Source organism: Onychostoma macrolepis, chromosome 16, assembly GCF_012432095.1.
Source record: "Onychostoma macrolepis isolate SWU-2019 chromosome 16, ASM1243209v1, whole genome shotgun sequence".
In the NCBI taxonomy this organism is placed as follows: domain Eukaryota; kingdom Metazoa; phylum Chordata; class Actinopteri; order Cypriniformes; family Cyprinidae; genus Onychostoma; species Onychostoma macrolepis.
In genome coordinates, this window is record NC_081170.1 from 29,969,270 (window position 1) to 29,996,057 (window position 26,788).

Here is a 26,788-nt window from a genome sequence, read left to right on the forward strand (position 1 = left end):
ATAAAATAGACATAATGGATAACAAAACAACACATTTGTATGGCGTACTTGAAAACATAGGGGAGGGATTTGATTTATTTTTTAATTGCAAATGTTAAGGGCTCAGAAGCAAGTATAATACTGCAACAATATATGCCATACACTTTTAGATTGTTGCACTTTATTTTGATAATCCACTTCAGACATTTTACTAACTATAAGTAACTTTGAAACTACATGTCAACTAAGTCTCATTGGAGTATTAGGTTAGGGTCAGGGTTAGTGGAATAAGTTGTCATGCACTTGCTAAGTTACTTAAAGTAAAGAGTAAGTCTGTTGGGTGACCATCAAAATAAGGTGATACCACACATTCAGCAGACAGTCTACTAATACTCTAATGACTGGTTACAAAGTTACTTATAGGTTGTAGAATGTCTAAAGTGGATTAGCAAAATAAAGTGTTACCAAGATTGCTTTGTTTACATATCCTATATGCTTGTGCTGTCTTTGATTCTGTGACCTTAGCCTTATCACAAGCATTTATGTTTGTACCCAAATAAATGACTGGATTTGATAAGGGCTTTATTGACACCAACAATTTGATTCAGAAAGATAATCCAAATGGAGAAGTGAAAACATTCAGCAGGTGGATGCAGACATAACCAGACAGGGTCAAGGTAGGATTGTGGTCAGGCAGAGCGGAGATCGGAGTAAAACAAATGATAATCTGAGTAGGTAGGAAAGGAAGGAAGGAAGCAGAGTCAGGGTAGGTCAAAGCCAGGGGCCAGTATGCACTCTTAAAAATAAAGGTGCTTCACGATGCCATAGAATAGATGAACCTTTTTGCCTATTTGGTTCCATAAAGAAACTTTAACATCTGAAGAACATTTCTGTTTAACAAAAGGTACTTTGTGGCGAAAGAAGGTTCTTAAGGTTATGAAAAGGTAAGAAAGAGATAGAACCATTGACTGAATGGTTATTTGTGGAACCAAAAAGGGTCCTTTTATGGCATTGCTGTGAAGAACCTTTTAAGCACCTTTATTTTTAAGAGTGTGGGCTGGCAGACGAGGCGGACTGAATCAGAAAGGAGCTGACTTGAAGCCCAGTTGAGTGGGCTGGGTAAAAAGAACTGGCAGAAACCAGAAAACCAACAAGAACCAGAAGACTGATTGTCAGGAAAAATGGAGGAATAGGGTGAAAAGGTGCAAGCATAAAGGCAAACAACAATCTGGCACAAGACAGAAGGGCAATAAATAGAGAGCAAACCAATAAAGTGAGGGGAAGAACAGGTGTTGCAGAGTGTGCTGATAAGCTGCTGCCTTTAAAGTCGGCACGAAATGAAAATTCAGTGCATTTTTATTTAGTTTATTTTACTCTCACATATTAGCTCAGTGTGAAATGTATACTCTTAACTGTGTGGGAGGCGTTCAGTAGGACCACCTGTAGCCTTTGGCACAGAGTCAGTCATGACAGCTGCTTGGGATTTTGGTTTTACTCGCCGTTAAGCAAGGCTCCGGTTTGGGTCGAAGCAGTTAGCAGAACGCTTGAGTGCCTGCCAGATTTTCTGTGCTCTTACAGGAGGTGCTGGGAAAGCAGGCTGGCATTTATGCACCTCGGTTTTTTTTTCTTCTGTGGACTGTGTACATGGTGACTTTCACATTTTGTCTCAGGAAGTGCACTTGCATCTGGCAAGGTGCCAGTAACAATTTATTTCTGTTGTCAGGGTGACTTATATTGGGAGTTACTGTGGATAATATTGAACAACATCTAGTGCACTGCATGTGAGACCGGGAACTGTTGCTTCAATTCCTGTATTTCAGTTGATATCATGGGTATCATGCTCAATTGTCCTGCCTGCACAATTTCTTTTATCTTCTGATACACCTAAGCCAGTAAAAGCCAGCGAATCTGCCCTGAGCGGCTGATGTTCAGCCTGTCAGACCTTAAAATATTGCTCTTTCTCAAGTTCTCTTAAGTGTCTGAAGTGGACATTAGTCAATGAGAATACACCAAGAAATGAAAAGACATGGTGTATTATTCAGAGAGATAATGTTGGCTTTTGCATGTACACTTAAAGAGGTTGTGCTTCTCAAACATTTCATTATGATGTTGCTCCAAGCGTGTTTTTAAATGTGTGGTATACAACCTTGAGACTAATACAGTTTATTTAGGAGTCATTGAACCAGGAATAAAAATGACATTTTCTTTTTTTTTTTTTCTTATGCATACAGTATAGAATTACATAAAAGGTCATGAAAATATTCTGTTTTCTTTTGGTTAAGAAAATGTGAAATATACCAAAGCGTTTACCCCCGGTTTCACCGACAAGGCTTAAGCCTAATCTCAAACTAAAATCAAAGTCTGAGCTGTTTCAACTGAAAGAAACTTGCTCTGACTGATCATAAAATATATCAGTGCCTTTATTTTGTCTCAAGATGCACACCAGTAATGTTTTTTCTAAGGCACATTTATAAAAATTACTTAAATGTCCTACTTGAACTATGGCCTAATCCTGGTCTAGTCTAAGCCCTGTCTGTGAAACCAGGCCATAATGCTCTAAATTAAGTGGGGTTAAGTGTTGATGCATGTATACTTTTTTAATGACAATCTTAAGGTCAAAAAAAACTTTAAAGGTTAAATTATTTGGAGAAAAATATTTTGAATGAACGACCAAGAAGAAAAAAAGAGAAAGCTGTTCAACAAACATAAATCTGCTCTGCTCTGCTATATAACAAATAACCATCAAATTACCTTCATAAAAACCAAAAATATTCGTTTCATGTGCTCTTGATCTTTAACTTAAACATGGAAGATAGCAGAATTCTTCAGGCTGAATCTAAACCCAAAATCATACGTGACCCCATTGTCTTTGGCTACTGTTGATTCTGACTTAAAAGCTTGTGTTATCTCCCCTCCAAGCAGTTGTTTGACTTCTGTGAGCCAAAAAAAAAAAAAAAAAGGCAATGTACACTGTGCAGAGGACACAACTCCACAAACAAACAATTTATCTTCATCTCTGCATAATGCCAAACCTTTAAGGGAACAATTGATTGATCTTTCACTTTCTATTTGCTGCTTGTATGTGACAGAGAGAGTTAAGACAGAGAAGAAGTATTATTGTGTGTTCTTTGTTGCACTGAATCTGGATGTAGGATAAAATATCATTTGTGTGTAGAGTGTGTAACACATTTGCATATTTTAAAAGTCAAATGCGGTCTCTGTGACAGGTGGTTGGAGGGAAGAGGCAGAACAAGTGGAATTTTTGTTTTGGGAATGACTCATGAATCATTTAAAATGAGACTAGATAAGATGTATTTACAAATTAAATAGGTTCATTTTGATTTCACATCGACTTGGTTTCTTTTAAAGCACTTTTGTAGCCAGATATAGAACTATAGAATTAACCGTAAACGCACACATACACACACGCATAGATCATCACACTTTTTTAAATCTGAGAACAGCTTGTACAACAGCAAATTTCATTAGTCTTCAAGATGAAACAGTCTACAAAATGTTGGGTTACTCTGGCAACTCAGCACTGGGTAAAAAACAAACAAGGTTGGTTTAAATGTTTGACCCAACGATTGTTGATGCATAAATATCCAAAAGTGACCAAAAAAACAGGCAAAAGCAAACATGGGAAATCAACAGTTATACAGCTTATACAGTTCGGTAAACATTTTTTTTTATTAAATATTGAATAACTTGCTTTTGAAACCAAATTTAGTTATTTTTGTATTAGTTATTTGTATTTTTTCTTTCAACAACAAAAATAGTCCCACTATGGATAAATTATCAGACGTTGAGAAAGTCCCAGACTGAAGGCCAAAGCACAATTTAACTTAATAAGTTAGTAAAATAATATTTTGTGGCCATTTTTGAGACCCCCTTCATGCAAATAAATGCAGCCTTGCTGAGCAGAAGGGAATTCTTTTAAAACATTAGAAAATATTACAGATCCCAATTTGAACACTGTGTGAACATTATAATAAATTTATTAATAGAGCTGTTGTAATTATTATAATTATTATTGTCTTTTTAATTTTATTTAACAGAACAACATTATTACAATACTAACATTTATGAATGTTGATGGAGCTTTTATTTTGACGGAAACCCGCAGGAAGTCCTCAGTGCTTCTTTTTGTTGACAGCAGCAGATTTATAATTATTCTCATTACTAATTTGGGAAGATGCACGTATCATTGTCACATGCCTTGTAAAAATTCATAAAAGTGTTACTGAGCAACTTAGGAGCAACACAGTTTCAGCGCAGATTTGCCTCGCGGTTTGTACTTTGAACCCTGGCTAACGAGACAGCGTCGTGAGCTCGTGCAGCGCTGTTTGAATGCAGTTCATGCACTGTAAAAAAAAAAAAAAAAAGAAAAGTTGACCTAACTCAAAAAAATACAGTGGGGCAAAAAAAGTATTTAGTCAGCCACCAATTGTGCAAGTTCTCCCACTTAAAAAGATGAGAGAGGCCTGTAATTTTCATCATAGGTATACCTCAACTATGAGAGACAAAATGAGAAAAACAATCCAGAAAATCACATTGTAGGATTTTTAAAGAATTTATTTGAAAATTATGGTGGAAAATAAGTATTTGGTCAATAACAAAATATACTTTGTTATATACCCTTTGTTGGCAATGACAGAGGTCAAACTTTTTCTGTAAGTCTTCACACACTGTTGCTGGTATTTTGGCCCATTCCTCCATGCAGATCTCCTCTAGAGCAGTAATGTTTTGGGGCTGTCGCTGGGCAACACGGACTTTCAACTCCCTCCAAAGATTTTCGATGGGGTTGAGATCTGGAGACTGGCTAGGCCACTCCAGGACCTTGAAATGCTTCTTCTGAAGCCACTCCTTCGTTGCCGGGCGGTGTGTTTGGGATCATTGTCATGCTGAAAGACCCAGCCACGTTTCATCTTCAATGCCCTTGCTGATGGAAGGAGGTTTTCACTCAAAATCTCACGATACATGGCCCCATTCATTCTTTCGTTTACGGATCAGTCGTCCTGGTCCCTTTGCAGAAAAACAGCCCCAAAGCATGATGTTTCCACCCCATGCTTCACAGTAGGTATGGTGTTCTTTGGATGCAACTCAGCATTCTTTCTCCTCCAAACACGACAAGTTGAGTTTTTACCAAAAAGTTCTATTTTGGTTTCATCTGACCATATGACATTCTCCCAATCCTCTTCTGGATCATCCAAATGCTCTCTAGCAAACTTCAGACGGGCCGGACATGTACTGGCTTAAGCAGGGGACACGTCTGGCACTGCAGGATTTGAGGCCTTTGTTACTTTGGTCCCAGCTCTCTGCAGGTCATTCACTAGGTCCCCCCGTGTGGTTCTGGAATTTTTGCTCACAGTTCTTGTGATCATTTTTACCCCACGGGGTGAGATCTTGCGTTGAGCCCCAGATCGAGGGAGATTATCAGTGGTCTTGTATGTCTTCCATTTTCTAATAATTGCTCCCACAGTTGATTTCTTCACACCAAGCTGCTTACCTATTGCAGATTCAGTCTTCCCAGCCTGGTGCAGGTCTACAATTTTGTTTCTGGTGTCCTTTGACAGCTCTTTGGTCTTGGCCATGGTGGAGTTTGGAGTTGGACTGTTTGAGGTTGTGGACAGGTGTCTTTTATACTGATAACAAGTTCAAACAGATGCCATTAATACAGGTAACGAGTGGAGGACAGAGGAGCCTCTTAAAGAAGAAGTTACAGGTCTGTGAGAGCCAGAAATCTTGCTTGTTTGTAGGTGACCAAATATTATTTTACCGAGGAATTTACCAATTAATTCTTTAAAAATCCTACAATGTGATTTTCTGGATTTTTTTTCTCATTTTGTCTCTCATAGTTGAGGTATGATGAAAATTAAAGGGCCTCTCTCATCTTTTTAAGTGGGAGAACTTGCACAATTGGTGGCTGACTAAATACTTTTTTGCCCCACTGTATGGCAACCTATCACAATCAGCTTTTTAAGTTAACTCAACTAGCAACCGACAACTTAAAATCTTTAGTTCATCTAATGATTAAAAGTCAATCTACTGAGTGTTAGAAGATCTGTTAGAGCATCCAAAGATGTTTTAGCATTTAGCAATGCTATTCTTTTTTAACAATCCTCTTTCTTTTAGATTTATGTTTATTTTCAAAGCCTTCTACATATTATGGGTAGTATTTGCCTCTTAAAACTAAAGGCAAACATTTATGTTAATAGACAAATGTATTAAACAAGTTGCAATGAGATATACAGTACCTCAGCACACGATTCTCAACCATGGTGTGGATCAACAAATTTTAAATCAGTAAAAATATGAACTCTGATCCACATGACAGCTAACTGACAGTGACAACAGCAGCAGCAACATAAATTAAGCCAGTAAAATTTAAAACAATGATAATATTTTAATAATAATTAACATAAAATGTTTAAGCTGCAATGCATCCTGGGAACTGCAGTGTTGTTCAACGTAAAATTGTTTGTTCAGATTACTCAATTTGAAAAGTTGGGAGAACATTTGGATATGTTGTGAACAAATACTTGAGTATGTAAGTAAAGTAAACAAAACAACTTTTGCTAGCGACATGTTTAGAGTATTTTTGTTCAGTTCACACAAAAAATTTATGTTTACAGTATTTTTGTACAGTTCACACAAAAAATTACACTGACTTTTCCTACTAAAAATTCTTTGTTCAGGCTACTTTTTTACATTGGTTAGTAGAACTTTTCAAAAGTTGGATTTTTGACAGAGTGCGTGTATTAGAAAACATGACGTTCTGCAGTGTATGTAGTTGAGCCATTTCACGATTTTAATCATCATACAGTAACCAGCAACAACCACCCCTTCCTCTTCTCATGGAAGACATGCGATGCAGTTCTAAACGGTCTCTCGCTGTCGGCGCTTGTAATGATTTTTGCGTCTTTCTCGGACAGTTTCAAATGCTTCCACACTGCCATCATGTTTGCAGCATTAGTGCGCGCCTCTATTTGATCGCGTCACGTCATTGTTCGGTACAGTTTATTAGGTCTTTTTGTTTATTTTCAGCCAAACAATTTCAGCTGCCGAACAATCGGTGCATCCCTAGTAAATATGTCATCGCGTCACTATATCATTGATATTGCGATATGACACTTTTTTTATCATGTAAAAATTTATACTGGTATTATCGTGGACGGTATGATATGGCACACCCCTAATGTTTATATATTAAATATATTTACTTATAATATAAATTATATGAATATAAATATAGACGTGTAAATACATGTAAATAGTTTCAAATTATATATACTGTATGTGTGTGTATTTATTTATATATATATATGTGTGTATATATATATATATATATATATATACATTTACTTTACTTTACTTTACATTTACTCTACTTATATATAAACAAAAGTTTTATTTTAGATGCGATTAATCACGATTAATCATTTGACAGCACTAGAATAAACTATGTATTATAGCAAATCAACAGGATTTTTTCCCTCTTCATTTTCAAGTGCCATTCTGGCTTTTTCAGGTCCAGTTTACCTGTCATTGGTAAGAGAGAAAAAACTCAAACAAAACCCCCCGATTTCAAAGAACATGTTCCGAACAACTGGGAATATCAAAGTTATCTTTCTCTTCTGCTTCAGTTACATCAAGAGCACTGCAAACATGAATAGACAAAGTGGTATTCGTATCCTAAACCATCACCATTGGGTTACAGTTAGGTCAAATCAACCCAGCTTCCTTACCCAATGGTCTCATTCCATTTTTTTTTCATCCATCCAATTTTTTTTAATCATGTTATTTTAAGGAAAATGATTCCTTTCTCTGGAAAGTGTAAACCTGTGCATATGCAGAAACTAATGTGGAGACTTATTACTTTTTCTGGATTAACTGGCTGTAATTTCCAAACACATTGACTAGTCTTGAGGTATACGTGACTGATGTACCAGCATTATAGTCTCTAGCTATTTGATAACTTGAGAACTCATTGCCTCAAGTTGCATTGAAAACTCAAACATATTGTCTTAACAGTTATAATTATTTTATCGCTGATGAAAGCAGATAATTAACAATAGATTTTATGCAACTAATCTTTGCAGCTGCATTTGCAGTTGTTATTGTAATTGTAAAGTATTGCAATAACAGTAACTTTTTCATGAACTCTTTCATGATTCAGCTCCCATGTTTCCATTATTTTGTCCACAGCCTGCATATAGTTCATCTTTCTCCTGGTTTTATATTCGCGAATATAAATGACAGGTTGTCGTTACTTCAGGGGGGTCAGTGTATGGAGGTGGGCTGGTTTCTGCCTGGGAGGTGAGGTTTAACTGTTGATTACAGACTGTTGGATTGTGTCTGCTGAAATGGCTAGAGAAAGCTCACAGTAATGAAAGGGCTGTTTGTAGACTCATGGCTTCTATATATGGAACCGTGAGTAACCTAGCCATGAATACACAAACAACTGTACCATCTATCCCTGAAATCTTGCCCAAATGCTGGTCTTCTTTCTTCAGTTGCTTGATAGAAGTTGAATAAGTTGAAGTACCTAATTCCAAATTTTATTGTTATGCTTTTCATGCCACTTCCTTTACCTACATACTCCGTTACGTGGTGGCAGGTTTTTCATGGCATTGAGACCAGTTAAGATCTCCTTTATCTGTTTTGGTATGAACCGTGAAAGAGAAAAGTGTTGTATCCTCGATCATAGATGTTGCATGGCTGTGTGTGTACAAATCTATCTGCCTAAAATGATTGAATAAAACAACTATAAAAGGCATTGAATTTTAGTACAAAAAGGGTCAAATATCACACTGCAAGCCTGTCCTGTTATGGTGGAATGGGAAGGGTCCCAGGTACTGTTTTCCGCTCACACAACATTAATGTTTTATTTATTTATTTTTTTTACCTATTATTCCTTTTTACACATATTTAAATTACAAAGCGAAATTATCGATCAAAAACAATATATATTTTTTGTGATTCCTTGCACAACACTGTGTTATGACCTCAAATCATTTGTGCCATAGTGCATAATTTGTAACATTACTAGCTTCATATGTAAGCATGGGTTTCCTGATGTGGTAAACGCGCTTGGTAGCTCACCTGGTACATCATTGTATTTCAGCACCTTGAGCTTCAGCAGTCCTTTGAAACACAAGTCAAGCTAAAACAGTCCAAAGACTTGTAGAAGCAGGCTAAAATGCAGAAAATGTATTTTTATCTCACCTTTGCTTTTGTTAACACTATTGGCTAGGTTTAGTGTAGGTGGTACTTTATATTCCAGATGCATTAGATTTTTCAGTTTCCAAAATGCCACAATACATACATCAACAACAATAATAAAACATTTCCAGATTTATGTTTATCTGTTTCACAAAAAAACGGAACACTTTTTAGCACCACTTTGAAGGTGTTGAGAAATGTGCAAGAAGCAACATTTGTCTGTTGCTTATTCGTTGAAATGCATTGTATTTCAAAGTGAATATGCAACTCATAAAGTGTTTTGAGCAGTTCAGTTCACAATAAACTTTTGAGTTTGAATTGCTTATTAAGCACACATTTCAGACATTTTTGTGGACAAAGTTATAGCATTTCAGCAGCTTTACAATGAGAAATGTATTAAAAACTGTTCTTATCAGCTAGGCTGAAGATTTCTTCAGTTTTCTGCCTAAAAGCTGTCTGGTTTATTGTTGACTAACTGGAAGTGTGGAGCATCCTACAGGAAGTCTCTCACTGCAATGGTTTTACCCATGGAGAAGTGAGGGAAAAGGTGGATAATGAACAATTTTCCCAGGAAGACAGAACACAAGAGACATGGAGTGGTATATTTATCAGATCTGAGCCAGCTGATAAGGCATCTTAGTTGTCTCTATGGGTTGCCAGATACTATCATACCCTTAGTCTTATTTAACTCTCTTCAGTGGACGAGTTTATAAACATGAATTGTCTTTGCCAGTATTTCTTTATCCATCTCAATGTAATCTCTGCGCCATGACTAAAAACAACAATGGTAACTGTCTAGGATCGCTTGCTGGTACAGATGCATATCTCTTTGTCATCAACCTCCCAGCTTTCCCATCCACACAAGGAGCCATTCTTACATGCACACACACACACACACACACACATTCAGTAACCAGCTATCGCATTTTTTTGTTTAGCTATAATACTAATATTTTTGATTGTTTCATTTTGTGAAAAAAAAAAAAAAAACCTTTTGTGTGTGTGTTTAACCCTTTTAAACCGGCTGTGTCGGCGCCGACACATCACACCATGCAGTACTCATATTAAAAAGTCTCCTGAATGAAAACTGAGCAACCCAGTGTCCCAAAAATACTTGTATATATGTATTATAGTTGAATTTTGAAGTAAGAAGTGTTGGATTATTTCAATCATGATTTTTCTTTTTTTTTTCTAAATAAAAAACTGAAAATGTATTCCTGTTTTTTTATTTTTGTCAATTTAAATTCTGTTTACAAACTCAACACACAAGATTAATGGTCAAAAACTGTACTTTTTTGAAAGCCAATTGTTTTCTGAAAAAAATGACACCTTGCACTTTACAATAGCACATTCTGTTAGAATTTTACAGTCAAATAAACAAAATATGTGAAAATGACCTATTTTACCCTTAGGTTTTAAAGGGTTAAAGAAATTATTTAATAATTATACTTTCATTCAGCAAGGATGCTTTAAATTGATTTAAATTAATACACTGTAAAAAGTGATGTTGACTTAACTTTAAAAAATTGAGGAAACCCGTTGCCTTAAAATTATTAAGTAAATAATAATAAAATTTTTTTTAAAAAGTTAAGTGAACTTGACAATTCACTTAAGTTATTTGTTTTATTATTATTTACTTAATTTTAAGGCAACGGGTTTCCTCAATTTTTTTAAGTTAAGTCAACTTATCACTTTTTACAGTGACAAGACATTTACAATGCATTGTTATAAAAGATATGCTTTTATAATTGTTTTTTTTTTCTATTTATCGAAGAATCCTGAAAAAATTGCTTCATGGTTCAACTGTTTTCAACATTGATATTAAGAAAAAAACATGTTTCTTGACGCAAATAAGCATATTAGAATGATTTCTGAAGGATCATGTGACACTGAAGACTGGAGTAATGGCTGCTGAAAATTCAGTTTTGCATCACAGAAATAAAATATATAAAATTATTTATTTAATATATTAGTTATTCTAAAATTGTAGTAATATTTCACTATTAATTCATTGTGGTCAGAGTTTGAAATATAAAATCAAATCTCAGTGAATTAATTCATTTCAGCTGTTGGTATGTGTCATTTGCACAAAATCCCACAATATTCATGACAATAGTAATATATTCCCCAATTTGTCATAAAAATAATGCCACTGTGCAAACAATTTTTATTTAATGAGTAGTAGAATTTTAGATATTTTCTTTTAAGGTATTTTTGGCTTCAATACACTTTTAATCAACATTATTCATGGCATACTAATATTTATGTTATGTCAATAATGGAAAAATGTATCACATGCAATCATGACATTCTTAATATTGTGTGAGATTCACACATGGAAAATTATGCTAAAAGTGCCACGTCCATTCAAACAGAGGGGCACGTGCCCTCTGAGATTTTAGAAACAACTTTCAAAAAAACAACAACAGCAAAAAATGAATTATGCATGTTTGTGGTTTTTCATTATAGTGGCAGTAATCATAAATCTAAATTTGGTAGCTCCAGTTGATTTACACCCAAATGAAGTCATTGTGTTCTTTTTTAAAAGTTTTTGTCCTCCTTTTGACATATCTTGTCTTGCCCAGGACACCAAAGTGGCTTTTTCATGTGGCCTCTCAAAGGTGCATGATGCCCCTGCTCTTCACCACTGTCAGGCAACTGGGCTTCATGACTCCAGACCATGTTGCTGATGCTTTTTCAAAAGTTTCATATTATTTTGGAACTCGAGTCTGATGATGACAGATTTAGTAGTGAAGTGCTGCATTTCAACAGCTCTCGTTCTTCTGAAGGTGTGAACAGGACCACTGACTACTGACATCCCACGAAGAACTATATAAAAAAAAATCTGTGTATTCTGACTGCACAGATATTTCTGTCTCTCCATATTTGGCTACATCCCTCAGGGAATGAAGTATTTTCTTGCCTGTCTTTGGCATTGGCTGGGGTTTGTTTTGGGCTTGAAATGTTATATTTCAAAATGGTTTGGAGTATTTTTAGAGTATATAATTTTTGTAGAATGTGCCCATGGGTAAGTGGTGACCACGCTGATGGGTCTAACGGTCTGCCAGCTGTTTCATGTCTGTTCTTTTCTAACCAACAGCAAATTTTAGCTCTTCAAGATAGTGGTTTCTAATCTAACTCATCTTAAGTGATACTTAACATTGTACATAATGAAAACCCACTTCCTGTTTCTCAATTTTTTTTCAATTTCTGCTTTGAATAAGGTACTTAAATAGATAAAGAAAAAATAAAGTTTGTATTATTCTCTTCCTGAGGCACATAGTGTGCCTAAATACATTCAGCCAAAAGTCAGTATTTGAATATACTGTTCTTCACTGAGCAAGTTCAAGAACTGCCTTACATCTTTTCTCAAGGGTGTTTTACCTATTCTGTACTTTCTCTTCTTTGTGTAGTCGTTCTTTCTCTCTCACGTTAAATGTGCTTTTGTTTTTGCTCAGCTGGCATCAATCAACTCTTGTACTCTCACTCACAAATGCTCCTTCACTGAAGGTCTATTTAGATTGGCTGTTGAGACCTTTTTATCAATACACACTGATCTTTAATAGCAGATGTCTCTCTCAGACAATGTCTCAGTGTGTTTTTTGTGCTCTGTTCCCTGTGGTTTCAGGCGAAATATGATTGACTGTACAGGTGTGTTGTGCTCTCAAAGAGCATAACTTTATCAGACCTGTATGATGGGCTATTTTTTATGTTTTTTGCTAACTTTTTTTGCTGTCATTTATGTTGTGGATCACTGTTTCTTGTGATCCCCCCCCTCCCCTTGCCTTGTTCTGTTTATCTTTACTCGTTTCTCTCTTTCAACATCCTCTCATATCCCACTTTTCATTGAACTATATTAAAAAAAGATAAAAAAAGAAGGGCAAACCAGCATTAAGTGAAACACTAATGGTTAACTCTACCCCACACAAAAACTTGCTTAATAACAAGAGACATCTTAGGGTGAATTTTACAGACTATGTCCAGGACATATTTAACTCCAAAATCTAAAGATTTATTTCTAGATTTATTTATTTTTCATTAAGACAGTAAAGTCTTTGCATTATGACATTATTTTTACAATTGTGCATTCTCATTTTCATGACTTCTAAATAGTGCTAAATACTGCTACAATAATGATAATCTAATGAGAAGTGATGTTTTATAAACAAATTTCGGGAGAAGCACGCGCGGATAATTAACGCGGCCAGCTAATCATTAGTGATTACACTATTATCCAATCAGCACACAAGCAATCTCCTATAAATAACCAAGTACGTCCTACCTCCATTATCTCGACTTTCAGCATCCCTCCACCGCCCCAACTCCACACCTTTAGCCCGTTCTACCTCGCACGGGGAGAAGCACTGGGGGAGCACTTTTGAGGCCGGGTCGAGCGCCAAACTCGGACCCCTCGCCCCAGACAGGGGGAGAGCCCCGGGCTCAGGAGTCTTGCCGAGCTCGAAGCCCTCTCCCTGGACAGCAAGCCAAATATGCTTAACTTTACTCAGTTGATTATACATAAGTGCGAACTCGTGAATTACCTCTGAGAATAAAGGCAATTTCAAAGAAACTCTTGCAGACTCTTTTTTTTTTTTAAATTTTTATTAAAGATAGGAGATGGAACATAATGTACATACTCTAATTATCATCAGAATAATACTGCAATGCATCTTAAAAGCCCTAAAAATAAGCCCGGTTTTCTTTTCGGTAAATATAATTTTTGTTTATTTTATATATTTAATTTTTTGTAAGACGTTAATCACGAAGTTTGTAAAGACAGGACATCTGTGCAGTTAGTTGTACACTTAACTTGAAACTCTCTCTTTCTGTCTTGTCTGTCTCTGTGTCAGGTTATAGCATTAGCAGATGCAGCAGAAGACAACCGGGAGTGTTTGATCCAAGCGTTTACACGTTTGCGGAGCGCCACTCACCTCCTCATCCTGCTGTTGTCTCTATGGCAGGGGCTCGGGTCAGAGCAGACTGCCATCCTGGAGGCCACGCTCCTGCCACTGCTACAGGACACACCGCAACTTGTGAGAGAGCACACACAAACACACAAACCTAGCCTTTGACATTAGACACCCCCTTGAATTAGCAGCCTGTGTCTGGCTGACCTGGAGAATCTGTCTCCAGGTGTTGGGTGACATGGGTGTTGAAGCACAAAAAGCTGCAATACAAATGTGACACATAAACACACTGTGAGCATTACTTACCCTATTACACATTTTACTCCACACAATTTTTTCCAACTTCGTTCCCTTCAGTGTTTTTCAGCTTTTAAAATTTGTATACATTTAATTGAATTTGTTAATCGAAATACAATAATATAACATTCTGAAATTGAAATACAATAAAATATAAATATTAGAATAAAAACTTTTAAAAACACTGCAAAAACACATACATATAGAGAAAACCATACATGAATGTGCACAGATACATGAGTGTCACCCTGATGGAGTCGAGCTTCTCTAGGTTGACTCACCCCTGCTTACAGCTTGTTTCTTTAAACCTAAATTGTCTCTCTCAGCCAGTAGAATTCCTCCAATGCTTTATCTCACTTTCAAAGGCTCCAGTAATGTAGGATGCCTTCTGGTATGGTGGAAACAGACTCCAGTAGCATTGTGTTGTTCCTCAGAATATTTGAATATTCATTTGTGCTGCGGACACATGTGATAGAAAATATGTCCTATTACTGTTTTATGTTTGAACTTGAGTCCTCACCACTTTTTGAAAGCTATTGATAGCTTGTAATAGCATGTAAAACAGATAAGCATCTCTAATCTGTCATGCTTCATAATTTTATTTATATATGTGTAACACACACACACACAAAACATTTACACCAGATAATGAGGGACCTGAAGTTGAGTTTTCCACTCACCGTCACAAAGGAATGGCAAAACGTTCAAAAGAGGTGGGGCCACTTTTCCTAAAACAACTATAACTTTTCAACAGAATGAGATATTTACACCAAACTCAATTTTTTTGAGGTCACATGACAAAAATCATGAGTTTGGCCACTATGTGGTGCTATAATAGGCCAAACACATAAAAATGGCTATAACTATGCATTCGTTAGCCCGATTGACTTGAAAAATCACATGCATTGTCTGTGTACAAAGTGCCATGGCTTTCTATCAGCACATTCTGGTATCTTGTTAAACATGGCCAATGAAATTTGAGCACCTGTTAGACAGAGTTAATGGAAAATTGTGCAGCCCTATATGCTATAATTTAGTTTAGCTCACAAATAACATGAAATCATTACCATGAAGTTAAAAAATGACATGAATTTAAGCTGTAAATACAATTATAAGTAGTCAATGTACTGTACATTTTAATGCAATGGCTGTGAGGATTGCTTGCGATAATTCTGCTTTGAATTGTGTTCTAAATTGCAGAAATCACATTCTGTCTGCAAAGAAATTATTTTTTTATCCGAATAATGAACAACAACACTCACATGACTTAGAAAATACACTAATATTAAAATAGTAAAAAAAAAAAAAATTTTTTTTTTTTTAAATAATAGTAATAGTTATTATTATTTATAATGTATTATTATTATTATGATGATTTTTACATTCTAGATTGCAGTCACAACTTTTATGAAAAAAGCTCCCCCCCCCAAAATTGTGCAGCCCTATATGCTATAATTTAGTTTAGCACACAAATAACATGAAATCATTATCACGAAGTTAAAAAATGACATGAATTTAAGCTGTAAAAACAATTATAAGTAGTCAATGTACTGTACATTTTAATGCAATGGCTGTGAGGATTGCTTGCGATAATTCTGCTTTTGAATTGTGTTCTAAATTGTAGAAATCACATTCTGTCTGCAAATAAATAATTTTTTATGTGAATAATGAACAACAATGCACACTTGACTTAGAAAATACACAGTATCACTTTACTTGAGGGGTGTGCATAAGACTGACATGACACCTTCATAATCATGACATGACACATGTCATGAATATGAAGGAGATTTTATGCATATTTATGACAACTGTCATTATGTGTAATTCACTCAGTTATGTCATTTTTAATGCAGAGATGACATTGTTTGAGATGTCTTTATGACAACTTGACATAAACCAGCACATCATAACCCGTCAGTTTCTTTGTCATGACAACTTGACATTACCAAAACAACATAACCTGTCATAAACATGACAGATGAGATTAATTATCAAACTTAAGAAATTACTTAGCTTTATGGGTTAACATTACATTAAACTGTCATGTGGTTGGTTTTGCCACTGGCTGTCATGAGGCTATTATAATTGTGTCATGAATATTTTTCTGACCACTTTTATTCAGTGGTACAAATTGAATTTGTCATTAAAATGTCATTAAGTGTTAATACTATGTATTTTATAACGTCATGAATATATTTTCAATATTTCAAATGTTGTAAAAAAGATGAACAAGTGTTAGAGAAATAAAATCAATCATCCAATAATAATAATAATAATGATTAAAATTAATAAAATTATATTTCATTGCATTTGAAGATCGATTCACCCAAAATTAAATGAAAACAGTACAATGGTGGTTGAAGCTATGCAGCGTTTGGTCCATATCACTGCAAAATCAGTTAATTACAGGATCCCGCACATTTATTTTCTTGACATGCTTCTTTTACATCACGGATAAGTCTAACGTTACCTAAGACACCATCACGGCGTGCACCAGACCGTTTTATTATTATGCATTCACGTAACCCATCCCCCGCCTCTAAACCTACCATTTGTCAATAAAACACAAGATATAACAGGCAGATACAACTACCGTCATCATTTATTCAAAAAGTATTAATATTCTAAGTCTTCCAAGGAAAAAGGGTTGATTTGTGAGAGGAATAGACGCGATCGCCGTCTCCGTCCGCCGTAAAGCTCTACCTGTGTGTTCAGTCTGTGCGCAAATTAAAAAAATGCCGCCAGAAGAAGCCTTACGTCAGCCATGGTTGTGAAATGCTATTGGCTCTTGTATGTCTCGTGACCGATGGCATCATTCTACGGGACGGGAGTATACTTTTGAATTAGATGTGAGCATTTTCAGTGATTAAAACCTTGTGTTTTGCTCTCTTCTTCGCATAAAGACTTCGTATGGCTTCAGAAGGACTTGGAATGCAACACTACTTGTTTGTAATGCTTTTATACTGCTTGTTTTCTGCAATAAATACATGTGACTGCACTTATATTTGCCTGTTACGTGTTTTATATTGTTCAGAAGTGGGTAGGTTTAGGGTAGGGGTGGGGTTAGGTGCTCCAATGAAAGTATAAAATTATTTCCATTTTTTTTACAAATGCATGCAAACCATTAAATTAAGACAAACAACTGAAAGCTTGTCATAGCGCTTGCATGTTTTGTTGCTCTTTTGTTGGTTTTGATTGCTTCTATTTGACAGAATATTTACACTTAATGACATTTTTATGACAAATTCGATTTGTACCACTGTAGTTGAGGTCAAGAAAAATATTCATGACGCTGTTATAAAATTATTTGACAGAGTATTAACACTTAATGACATTTTAATTTGTACCACTGAATAAAAGTGGTCAGAAAAATATTCATGACACAATTATAATGGCCTCATGACAGCCAGTGGCAAAACCAACCACATGACAGTTTAATGTAATGTTAACCCATAAAGTAAGTAGTTTCTTAAGTTTGATAATTAATCTCATCTGTCATGTTTATGACAGGTTATGTTGTCTTGGTAATGTCAAGTTGTCATAACAAAGACATCACAAACAATGTCATCTTTGCATTAAAAATGACATAACTGAGTGAATGACACTTAATGACAGTTGTCATAAACATGCATAAAATCTCCTTCATATTAATGACGTGTCATGTCTTGATTATGAAGGTGTCATGTCAGTCTTATGCACACCCCTTCAAGTAAAGTGTTAACAAATACACTACCAGACTCATTCAGTCATCAAACTGTATATTGGCAGGTTTAAATGTAGCTCTGATGGCACAATACTGTACAAGCATTTGTTGCACACAGGTGTGCTAGTTGAGTCGTGCGCAAGAATTTGCTCATCCCGTCCGATTTAAGACCTAGTTGCCTCTGCCAGTTGTCTCTGCTTACCCTACACGCAAAAAATTGCTTGAATCAGCCTAACCAAACACCCATCATGCCACTGTTCCCACCACTTTTTATGACAAAGCTACGCCACTGCACATAGCAACCAATGCCTTAGCAACCACCAAGAACATTTTAGCAACCACATAGCAATGCCCTGGCATCTACAACATCCCTGTATTCTGTACCATCAAGCAACACTCAGAAAATGTGATAATCTAGTCTTTGTCTGTTGGGTCCTCAGCCGTACAGTCACATATGGAAATATTCTTTTATTTGGAGAGAGTTTGTTACTCAGGACTATGAACAATATTTGGATCTCTAAACTCTCTGTAGATAATTCATAGAGAGTGTGATTCAGTATGCCAAAACACACAGCAGTCATGTGTCTTGAGCATCTTTTATTACTCAGGCTAGTGTAATCTGCTAATTTCCTCCATTGGAGACTTTTATCTGATTTATCAATGTCTTCCTCTTTCTATCCCTCTGATTCTCCTTTATCTTCTGTAGTCAATAAAGGGCTCGCCCCTGTCATCAGCGTAACAAGGCTGATTACCTGCTATTAGATCTCATTAAGGGCTGTCTGTATGGCGACACAGTCATCCCACATTCCACCTGCCTGTCAACACCCCGGCCCATCTCTCAGAGCCTCTCTAGCCTGCCTGATGGCAAAAGGGTGGGTTGGAGATGCTGCAGGCCAGACTTAAAGATGCGCACACACACATAAAAATCTCTGTTCACAGGGAGTAACTTTCCATTCATGAGGCATGTGGCAAAACGTACTTCACAACCCATGCAACAACAAAAAAAAAAAAAAAAAGGAAGAAAAAGAAAAAAAAAAAGCATGTACTCACACAGAAATTCCATTTAAATGTTTATGGCTTGTTTGTATGTAGATCTAGTTTTAGATGTGGCTAGAAAAATGAAGTGGATGGTAGGGAGTGTTTGTGGCTCATTTAATAAAAACATCATATGATTGCAAACAAAGGATGAGAAAGTATTAAAAATAAATAAGACAATATACTAAGGTAAATATAAATGAATAAAAATGAATTAAGAGGCATTTAATATCTACTCATAAAGTTTGAGAGTTTTAAACATTTCGTGTTGCTTTGTACTCTAGTCATTAGTGTGAAAGTGTGAAAATCATAAACTTCACACTTCACATCAACCACAATACAAAATGCTCAAACAGGACCTTGTTTATTCACTTTCAACTGGTGAATTCTTATATTTGCAAGGCTCAGTTTGTATATGTTTTTCAGGGCTGGGAGGAGAGCGTGGATGCAGCCGTCTCCCACCTCTTAAAAACGTGTCTGTCACGCAGCCCCAAAGATCAGGCCATCAGCTTGAGCACTGGCCCACTAACCATCCCAAAAGACATGTCACGCCTGAAGAAACACATCACGCTGCTCTGTGACCGCTTGGGCAAAGGTGGCCGTCTCTCTCTCACCTCAGAGGCCAATGTCCCTACAACCGTCATGATGCCAGGTCAGAAATATCTTACTTTGGAAGCTTTCATGCATAGAGGGGTCATTTGAAGGGGCTTTGTTGTAAAACTTAAACCAATATGTTTAAAAGGAGTAGGGCAGGAGCTAATGGCATTATTTGGAGCCCAATATAGAACCTTGGGGTACTCCATAGGCGATGCACACAGAGATAAAAGAGGAGTTCCCACTATTTAATAGCCATAGTTCTATATTTAAGACCACTTTAAAGCTTTGCTACTCATGCCATACCAAGATATTAATAATACTTCCTATGTTGCAGCAGTTCAGCTCGCCACAATTTTTGGATAACAACAACTTTGATAAATAAGGTGTTTTTAGGATTGTAGCGAGGTTACAGCTCCAGATGTACATGTTAACATGTTAACAAGTTTTCGTTCATCTTGTAGGATAAATTACAGTTGTATTATCAACAGAGCTGTCGGAATTATTTTATTTATTTATGGGGATTAACGCATTTACCAACTTTGATGCGTTTTTGGCAGTTCACTCAAAAAAAAAAAAAAAAAAAAATTGCTGCATGTTCAAAATCCTTTTTTTTTTTTTTTTTTTTTTTTTTTATGCAAGAGCTCACATTTTTATGTGTATACTCACATTCAAAACTGCTGGATTGTGTGAATGTACTTGTGAAAGTTTGTGTACCTAATAATTCACATTATTTAATGAAAAATGTCCACAACAAAAATCTGAAGATTGGATAAAGACATGTTTAAAATTATGGTTTCATTCTGTTGACATTAGAATCAAAGTTTTTGTTTTTGTTTACAAAGGAGATTTTGGATATCTCTTTTTATCACTCCATAAATCAAAATTTTTGTAAACAGTCAATTTCACCATATTTTAGGAATAAAATCTTATATAAATCAGGCTAATGATATATGAACAAACCTTCAGAATATATACAGGAATAAAACTGGACATTCTGGTGTACGTAAGTACTACTGAAGTGGAGATTTCTGGCTCAGTGTATGGGAAAAACTCATTTCGTGGAAGCTGCCTTTAAAGATACGTGTTGTAAATGAAAACTACAGACACAAATAGATAAAGTGTATTTACATAATCATTTAATGTGTATTCTGGATGTTCTCTTTTCACTAGCCTGAAAGAAGACATGCTATGGAAGCATGAAAAAAAAGCAAAAGAAAAATCACTTGACCAGTGCAGTGAAAAACTGCCTTTCGCCAAAGTGTAAAAATGTAAAAGTCTTGTTTTGTCTTTCATTTTGGTAGTAAACTATATACGAAGACTTCTCATGTTACACTAATGCTATTGTAGTGACGTGCAGGGGCAATAAAGATAGAAAGAATAGAGCTTTACTTCAGAAGACACATAAAACGCCAGAGATCCCTGAGGAATGTGTGAATGATTAACTCGATGGGTTCTGTTATCAGACGCCTGTCCTCCCTGAAGTCTCGGACTCTCTCTCTCTCTCTGGTGTTTGAACGCTGGGTGTGTAGATATTATCCTCCCCTCAGATGGCAGGATGTCTGAGCACACAGCGTTTGGTCAGTTGCCAGTCGTGTGGAGGAGAATGAGTGACTAATCTCAGAGAATCCTGCTTAAATTGCTTTTGTCTGATGAAATATGTCTGCAGGACGTGTTGCTCCATTCCTTCAAGTTTAAAGTCAAACTCTTGACACTCTCTCATACACACACTTGGGACCTGGCTGTTTTATCTGTCTGATTTGTGTCTTCCTGTCTGCCTTCCCCTCTGCGAGTCCTGTTCTCCCTCACCTGACCTTGCGTTGAAGTGATGACATCACACGGAAGGATTGCCCCACTCCCTGAGCACCTGCCTCTGAGCTAATGCATCAGCATTCGCAATTCAGAGGGACCTTGTGTTTTTCTTTCATTTTTCTGTCTTTCTGTCTTTAAGATCGTCTTTTGAATGAACCACTGGAGGTCACGGTTCGTTCATGGAGGAGTCAGTGTTTGGCTCACTTGTTAAAGTCAAGCCATGTTTAAAGATTTGTTTTAAAGGAGTTTTATTGAAGTTTTTTCTTTTTTCTTGACAAAATTAAAATGATAAATCAAATACTGGTAACACTTTATTTTAAGGTGTCCTTGTTGCACATATTACATGTACTTACTATTATAATAGCAGTTAATTATGCATAATTACATGCAAGTAACACTAAGCCAAACCCTAATCCTAACCCTCACCATATAATAAGTACATGCAGTTAATTAGTATTACTCGGTACTTAAATGTATAATTACACTGTAACAAGGACACCTTAAAATAAATTGTAACCCAAATACTCAAATGAAATACAGTTTTCATTTACACTTCATTATTACTCCTTCCTTAATTAAAACTGTATTTAAACGTATTGTTTCAAATGACAATTGACCAATTTTTTAACCATGCGTCAATCAATAGCTGTGAGCGGATCTTATGGGCAGACTAGCCAATGCAGTGGAGCAACAAATCATTATAGGTAACACAGTAAGCTAAATTAAGGCATTTTTATAAGCAGATTTCTGCTGCTAAAGCAGTGACCAGTTGTTAATGTGAAGTGGAAACATCTAGAAGAAACAACAACGTAGTTGTTGATAGGAGCCTCAAACTCATGGTGCAGAACTGCTGAGTGATGGGGAAAGTAGCACATTAACATGGTTTTACCTGCTTTCAACATTCACTACAATTTCCTGACTATTTCTGGAGGAAATGTCATCACAAGAACTATTCAATGACAAAACTCATTTCTAGTTGTCCTTTTCCCTAAACAGGACTCCATTCTCAAATATAAAACCCAATGGCAAAAATGAGAGGAGAGAATAAGGCAAGATAAAAGGCTCTTAGCTAAAACAAGTCTACTTTTTTCTGTTTCTTGCTTCTCTCATGAACTAAAACAATAAATGGAGCCACAGTTACAAGCTGAGACCAGACACTATTGAGTTGCTTGTTAGCAGATATGAGGTTGTGTTTTTGTAACATTTGAAAGCATTCTTCCTGTTCAGTTGTAGGTGTAGTTAAGTGTCGATCACAGACAAACCCTCCTGCTTAGGCTGCAGTACATCCACACAAATACCTGTGTTATGAGACCTCCGTCTCTGATCTGAAATATTACTTCTAAATGAACAGCCTGTGTAAATATTAGAGGAGGATTATGATAAGCTTTTCTAAGGAAAGTAAGCAGTCTCACTAGATTTGTCTATTTGGGGTTTGTGGTGTAAAAAAGAGGAAACAAACTCCAAAAGGATTGTGGGTAAGAGGCTGGACCAAGAGACATAAGAGGCTGATTCATCAGTCCCATTCAAAACTCCTAATTCTGGCTGATCCTCAGCAGTGAATGTCAAATCCATCTGATGGAGTCCAGCAGGTGTACTCTGATCTGCCAGCAGTTTGGAGAAATTTTAAATGTCAGCAGTGTGTCAACATACAAAGTATAATTTTACATAACTGCTCAATGTGTAGAATGTAACCATGTAAAGCCTGACTTATGAAATAATAGTCCAAAAATTTGTTTTTTGTTTTGTTTAAATAAAACCATTTATTGAACCAACAGTTAAAAAAAACAAGGTATTTAGTTTATGGTATAATGATATAGTGAGAATATGGAGCTCAATTTTATTCAGAAGTCCAAACTGAGCAAAATAAACAATTTGGTGCAGATGTTGTTATTTATATTGCCAAAAGTAACATACATTTCTGATTGTTTGTAATGTAAATGCTTCTAATGTAAATCAATTAAATTTTTATAACAGTATAGTAGACTGCTTGCATTAAATGCATATAAATATCAGTTGTTACTGTATATCTCAATAAAATGTCTTAATAAGATGATATTTAAATACTTAGTTTTATGATCAGAGCTCTTTAGTTTTTCAATGTAATATTTACATTTACATTTACATTTAGTCATTTAGCAGACGCTTTTATCCAAATGAGGACAATAGAAGCAATCTAAACCAACAAAAGAGCAACAACATGCAAGTGTTATGACAAATCTCGGTTAGCCTAACGCAGTACATAACGCAATAATACCATTATGATTCAGAGATGTACAAAAAAAAATCCTCAAAAGCTTGATGTATCATATTTGATTCTCAGATTTGAAAAAAATCTTTAAAGATTTTAGAGCAAAAACCTAAAGATGGACAGTTTTAGAATTACACAAAAATTTTACTCTCTAAAAAAAAGTCTGAACTATCAGTCAGAGGGCATGTAGAAGATTGTGTACAAGTTTATCAGCAAAGTTTTCATCATGCTGATCATTTAAAATTCATGCATCAAACAGGATACAGTAGGCTTTATTGGGTTAAGTGGAGTACTGAGTTATACTAACCAGTAACTTATTATTAATGATGAATATATTTTATGTTGTTTTGCAGTTGGATGTGAGTCCATCCCTGAGCCGATAGTTGAGCAGGAGGAGGAACCACCATTGCAGCAGGACGCCACCAAGTACATTAAAAAGAAACAGCCATCCAAGAGAATCAAGAGCAAGTCAGGTAAGACACCTCAGAAAGCCTCACGGCTGCACTGACTTAACAAGGTTGGAAAGTGAATGTGGATATTGTATGCTGCAAATTGACAGAAAATCTCTAGATAACCAAGTAGCTGTGTAAAGACTGTGAACAAGTACATTTGAGTCAGGTTTTGTGACACACTGTTTTGTGTCTGTTTGTGTTCATGCATGTTTAAGCAGGTCCGCAGCACATGCCTTCATTTGTATAATCCAGAAGTGCAGACATTGTTAATGAGCTGAAGATTTGTGAAATGTACACAGTAATAAACACTCAAAAAGCTTTACATTCTAAATTTTCTAATTGCCAAAATCCAGAATCTCTGATTTATGTAAAAATGAAAGGAAGAAAAGAAACATTCAAAACAAGTAGGCTGCATGTCCTCTAGTAAGCCTAAAAAATCTCGTTAGTGTTGGAATGTGTGAAATGGGTAGTAATTGACTAGTTCTTTGTAATTGCTTTGAACTGTTTAAATTGCTGATGAGCTTTACTAAAATGTTTCATCCCATCAGGGTCCCAAAGAAACAGTGTTCTACATGTCTGCCAGCATACAACAACCAACTGAATAAAACGTTGCCAGATTTACATTCAATAATAGTTTTGAATAAAACAATACAATCTTTTAGTGGCCCTCACTAGACATTTCATTTAACAATGTCACATACAAGAAGCAATGTGATATCATTTTGTAGAAATGTCATCACAGGCACATTTTTCTGATGAGCCTGTGTTGTTCATTTTAGTTATTACAGTCACTGTTACCTATTTCCCAGATATTTCATGTCTAGATTTCCATGAATCCTCATAGTGCACCTCAAATATTGGAGAAAGCCTGAAGGCTCATTAGCTGGTTGTTGCTTTTGTCTTTGAAGAGGCAGATCTGCTCAGACATGTACCTCAGTCGCCAGCTCTCTTCTGTCTGAGTTATTAAACATGTACCATTTCCCCTAACAACATAGAAATATTTAGACAGAGGAAGCCATTAAACAGGATATCTGATACAGTTGAAAGGATTCAAACATTGTCTCTGATGTTAATTGAAACAGAAGCCGGTCTTTCATGTGTCTCTCATCACTTTTAATACAAATTCAAAGTTCACATGTTCTCTGTTTATCGCACATCAGATCACCAGCTAGACTCTGGAATAACACTATATATTTATAAACATGGATTGTTGGCTATTAAACACTCTAAATTCAGATCCATGCAATTCTAGCAGTGGCTTAAGGGCCGGCAGTACAGTCGAGGTAACCGCACTGGGGCCCTCCAATATTTTTGAAGCTGTATGATTGCAATAACAGATAAAACAGCATACCTCACTGTTGTATGCACAAACTTTGCAAAATGTATTGTAATTATAGTTACTATTTTAATTCTTTCACACTGTGCATCCAATTAACTCATTTGTTTATGTAGCTTCATTAAATAAAATGCAGCCTAGCAACTATAAATAAAAACTCAGTTTAATCATTTCAGGGGATGAAAATGAACCTAAAAAGACTATATTTGTTGCATTTTGCAGTATAGCCATTTTTACATTTTCCGTATTTCTAGCTTTCTATATTGTTTTTTTTTTTTTTACAGAAAAGGCAACATATATTAAAAAAAAAACTTGCTGGTTAAATAGTGTCTGAAGTTGAAATGTTATAATAATTATTAGCCAGCAATGTAAATTTATTTTTTAAAACGTTATCAGGAACAATACAATTATAGATTATTATTAAACTAAGCTATTATTAAACTATGCTATTCTATGACATTAGCAATGTTTACTTTTATAAATCTTAATGATAAACCACGAGAAACAGGTGATTAAAGACTGACAGTCAATGTTTAATGTTTAGAAATTATTATTTCAAGTAATTTAAAGCATTTTGGCTCGTTTATGTGATCCGTCCCAAGCATGGTTGTGATGTGTTCATTGTCAAACTCCAAAATCAGAATATTTTTAATTCGTAAAAAAAACGCCATTATTTTATTTGAACAAGTTAATAATTTTATTTTGACAAAATATTTTAGTTTCTCTTGCATATTTCATCATATCAGATAACATTTTAAGCTGTCATATGTAGGGTTGGGTACCGACCGAATTGCGTCGGTACTACAAGGCAAGGCAAGGCAAGTTTATTTATATAGCACATTTCATACACAATGGTAATTCAAAGTGCTTTACATAAAAGGAAGTGAAATAGTCATTATTAAAAATAATAAAAATCACAACAATAAAAACAAAGTGATTTAAAAATTGATTTTAAAAGAATTTAAAACATTTAAGAATAGAAAGTGATTATACATAGTGCAATCAGTTCGGACGTAGCACAGTGCTCATTCAACAAATGCACAGCTAAACAGATGAGTTTTGAGTCTGGATTTAAAAGTGGCTAATGTTTTAGCACATCTGATCTCTTCTGGAAGCTGGTTCCAACTGCGGGCGGCATAATAGCTAAAAGCAGACTCCCCTTGTTTTGTGTGAACCCTTGGTATTTCTAACTGACTC

The 26,788-nt window shown here is 35.6% G+C and overlaps 1 protein-coding gene across 3 annotated transcripts in view; it reads left to right on the forward strand.

Moving 5' to 3' along the window:
• The window catches only part of bbs9 (Bardet-Biedl syndrome 9), a 138,870-nt gene that overhangs the window by 46,348 nt on the left and 65,734 nt on the right, over positions 1-26,788 (forward strand). For 2 of the 3 annotated variants that reach the window (XM_058746547.1, XM_058746549.1), the window contains 3 exons: positions 14,055-14,237; positions 19,576-19,801; positions 24,157-24,276. In XM_058746547.1, coding sequence (XP_058602530.1) covers positions 14,055-14,237; positions 19,576-19,801; positions 24,157-24,276 — 529 coding nt within the window. Of the gene's footprint in view, positions 1-14,054; positions 14,238-19,575; positions 19,802-24,156; positions 24,277-24,473; positions 25,515-26,788 lie in introns of those variants that run through there. The other variant, XM_058746550.1, reaches the window with a different exon arrangement.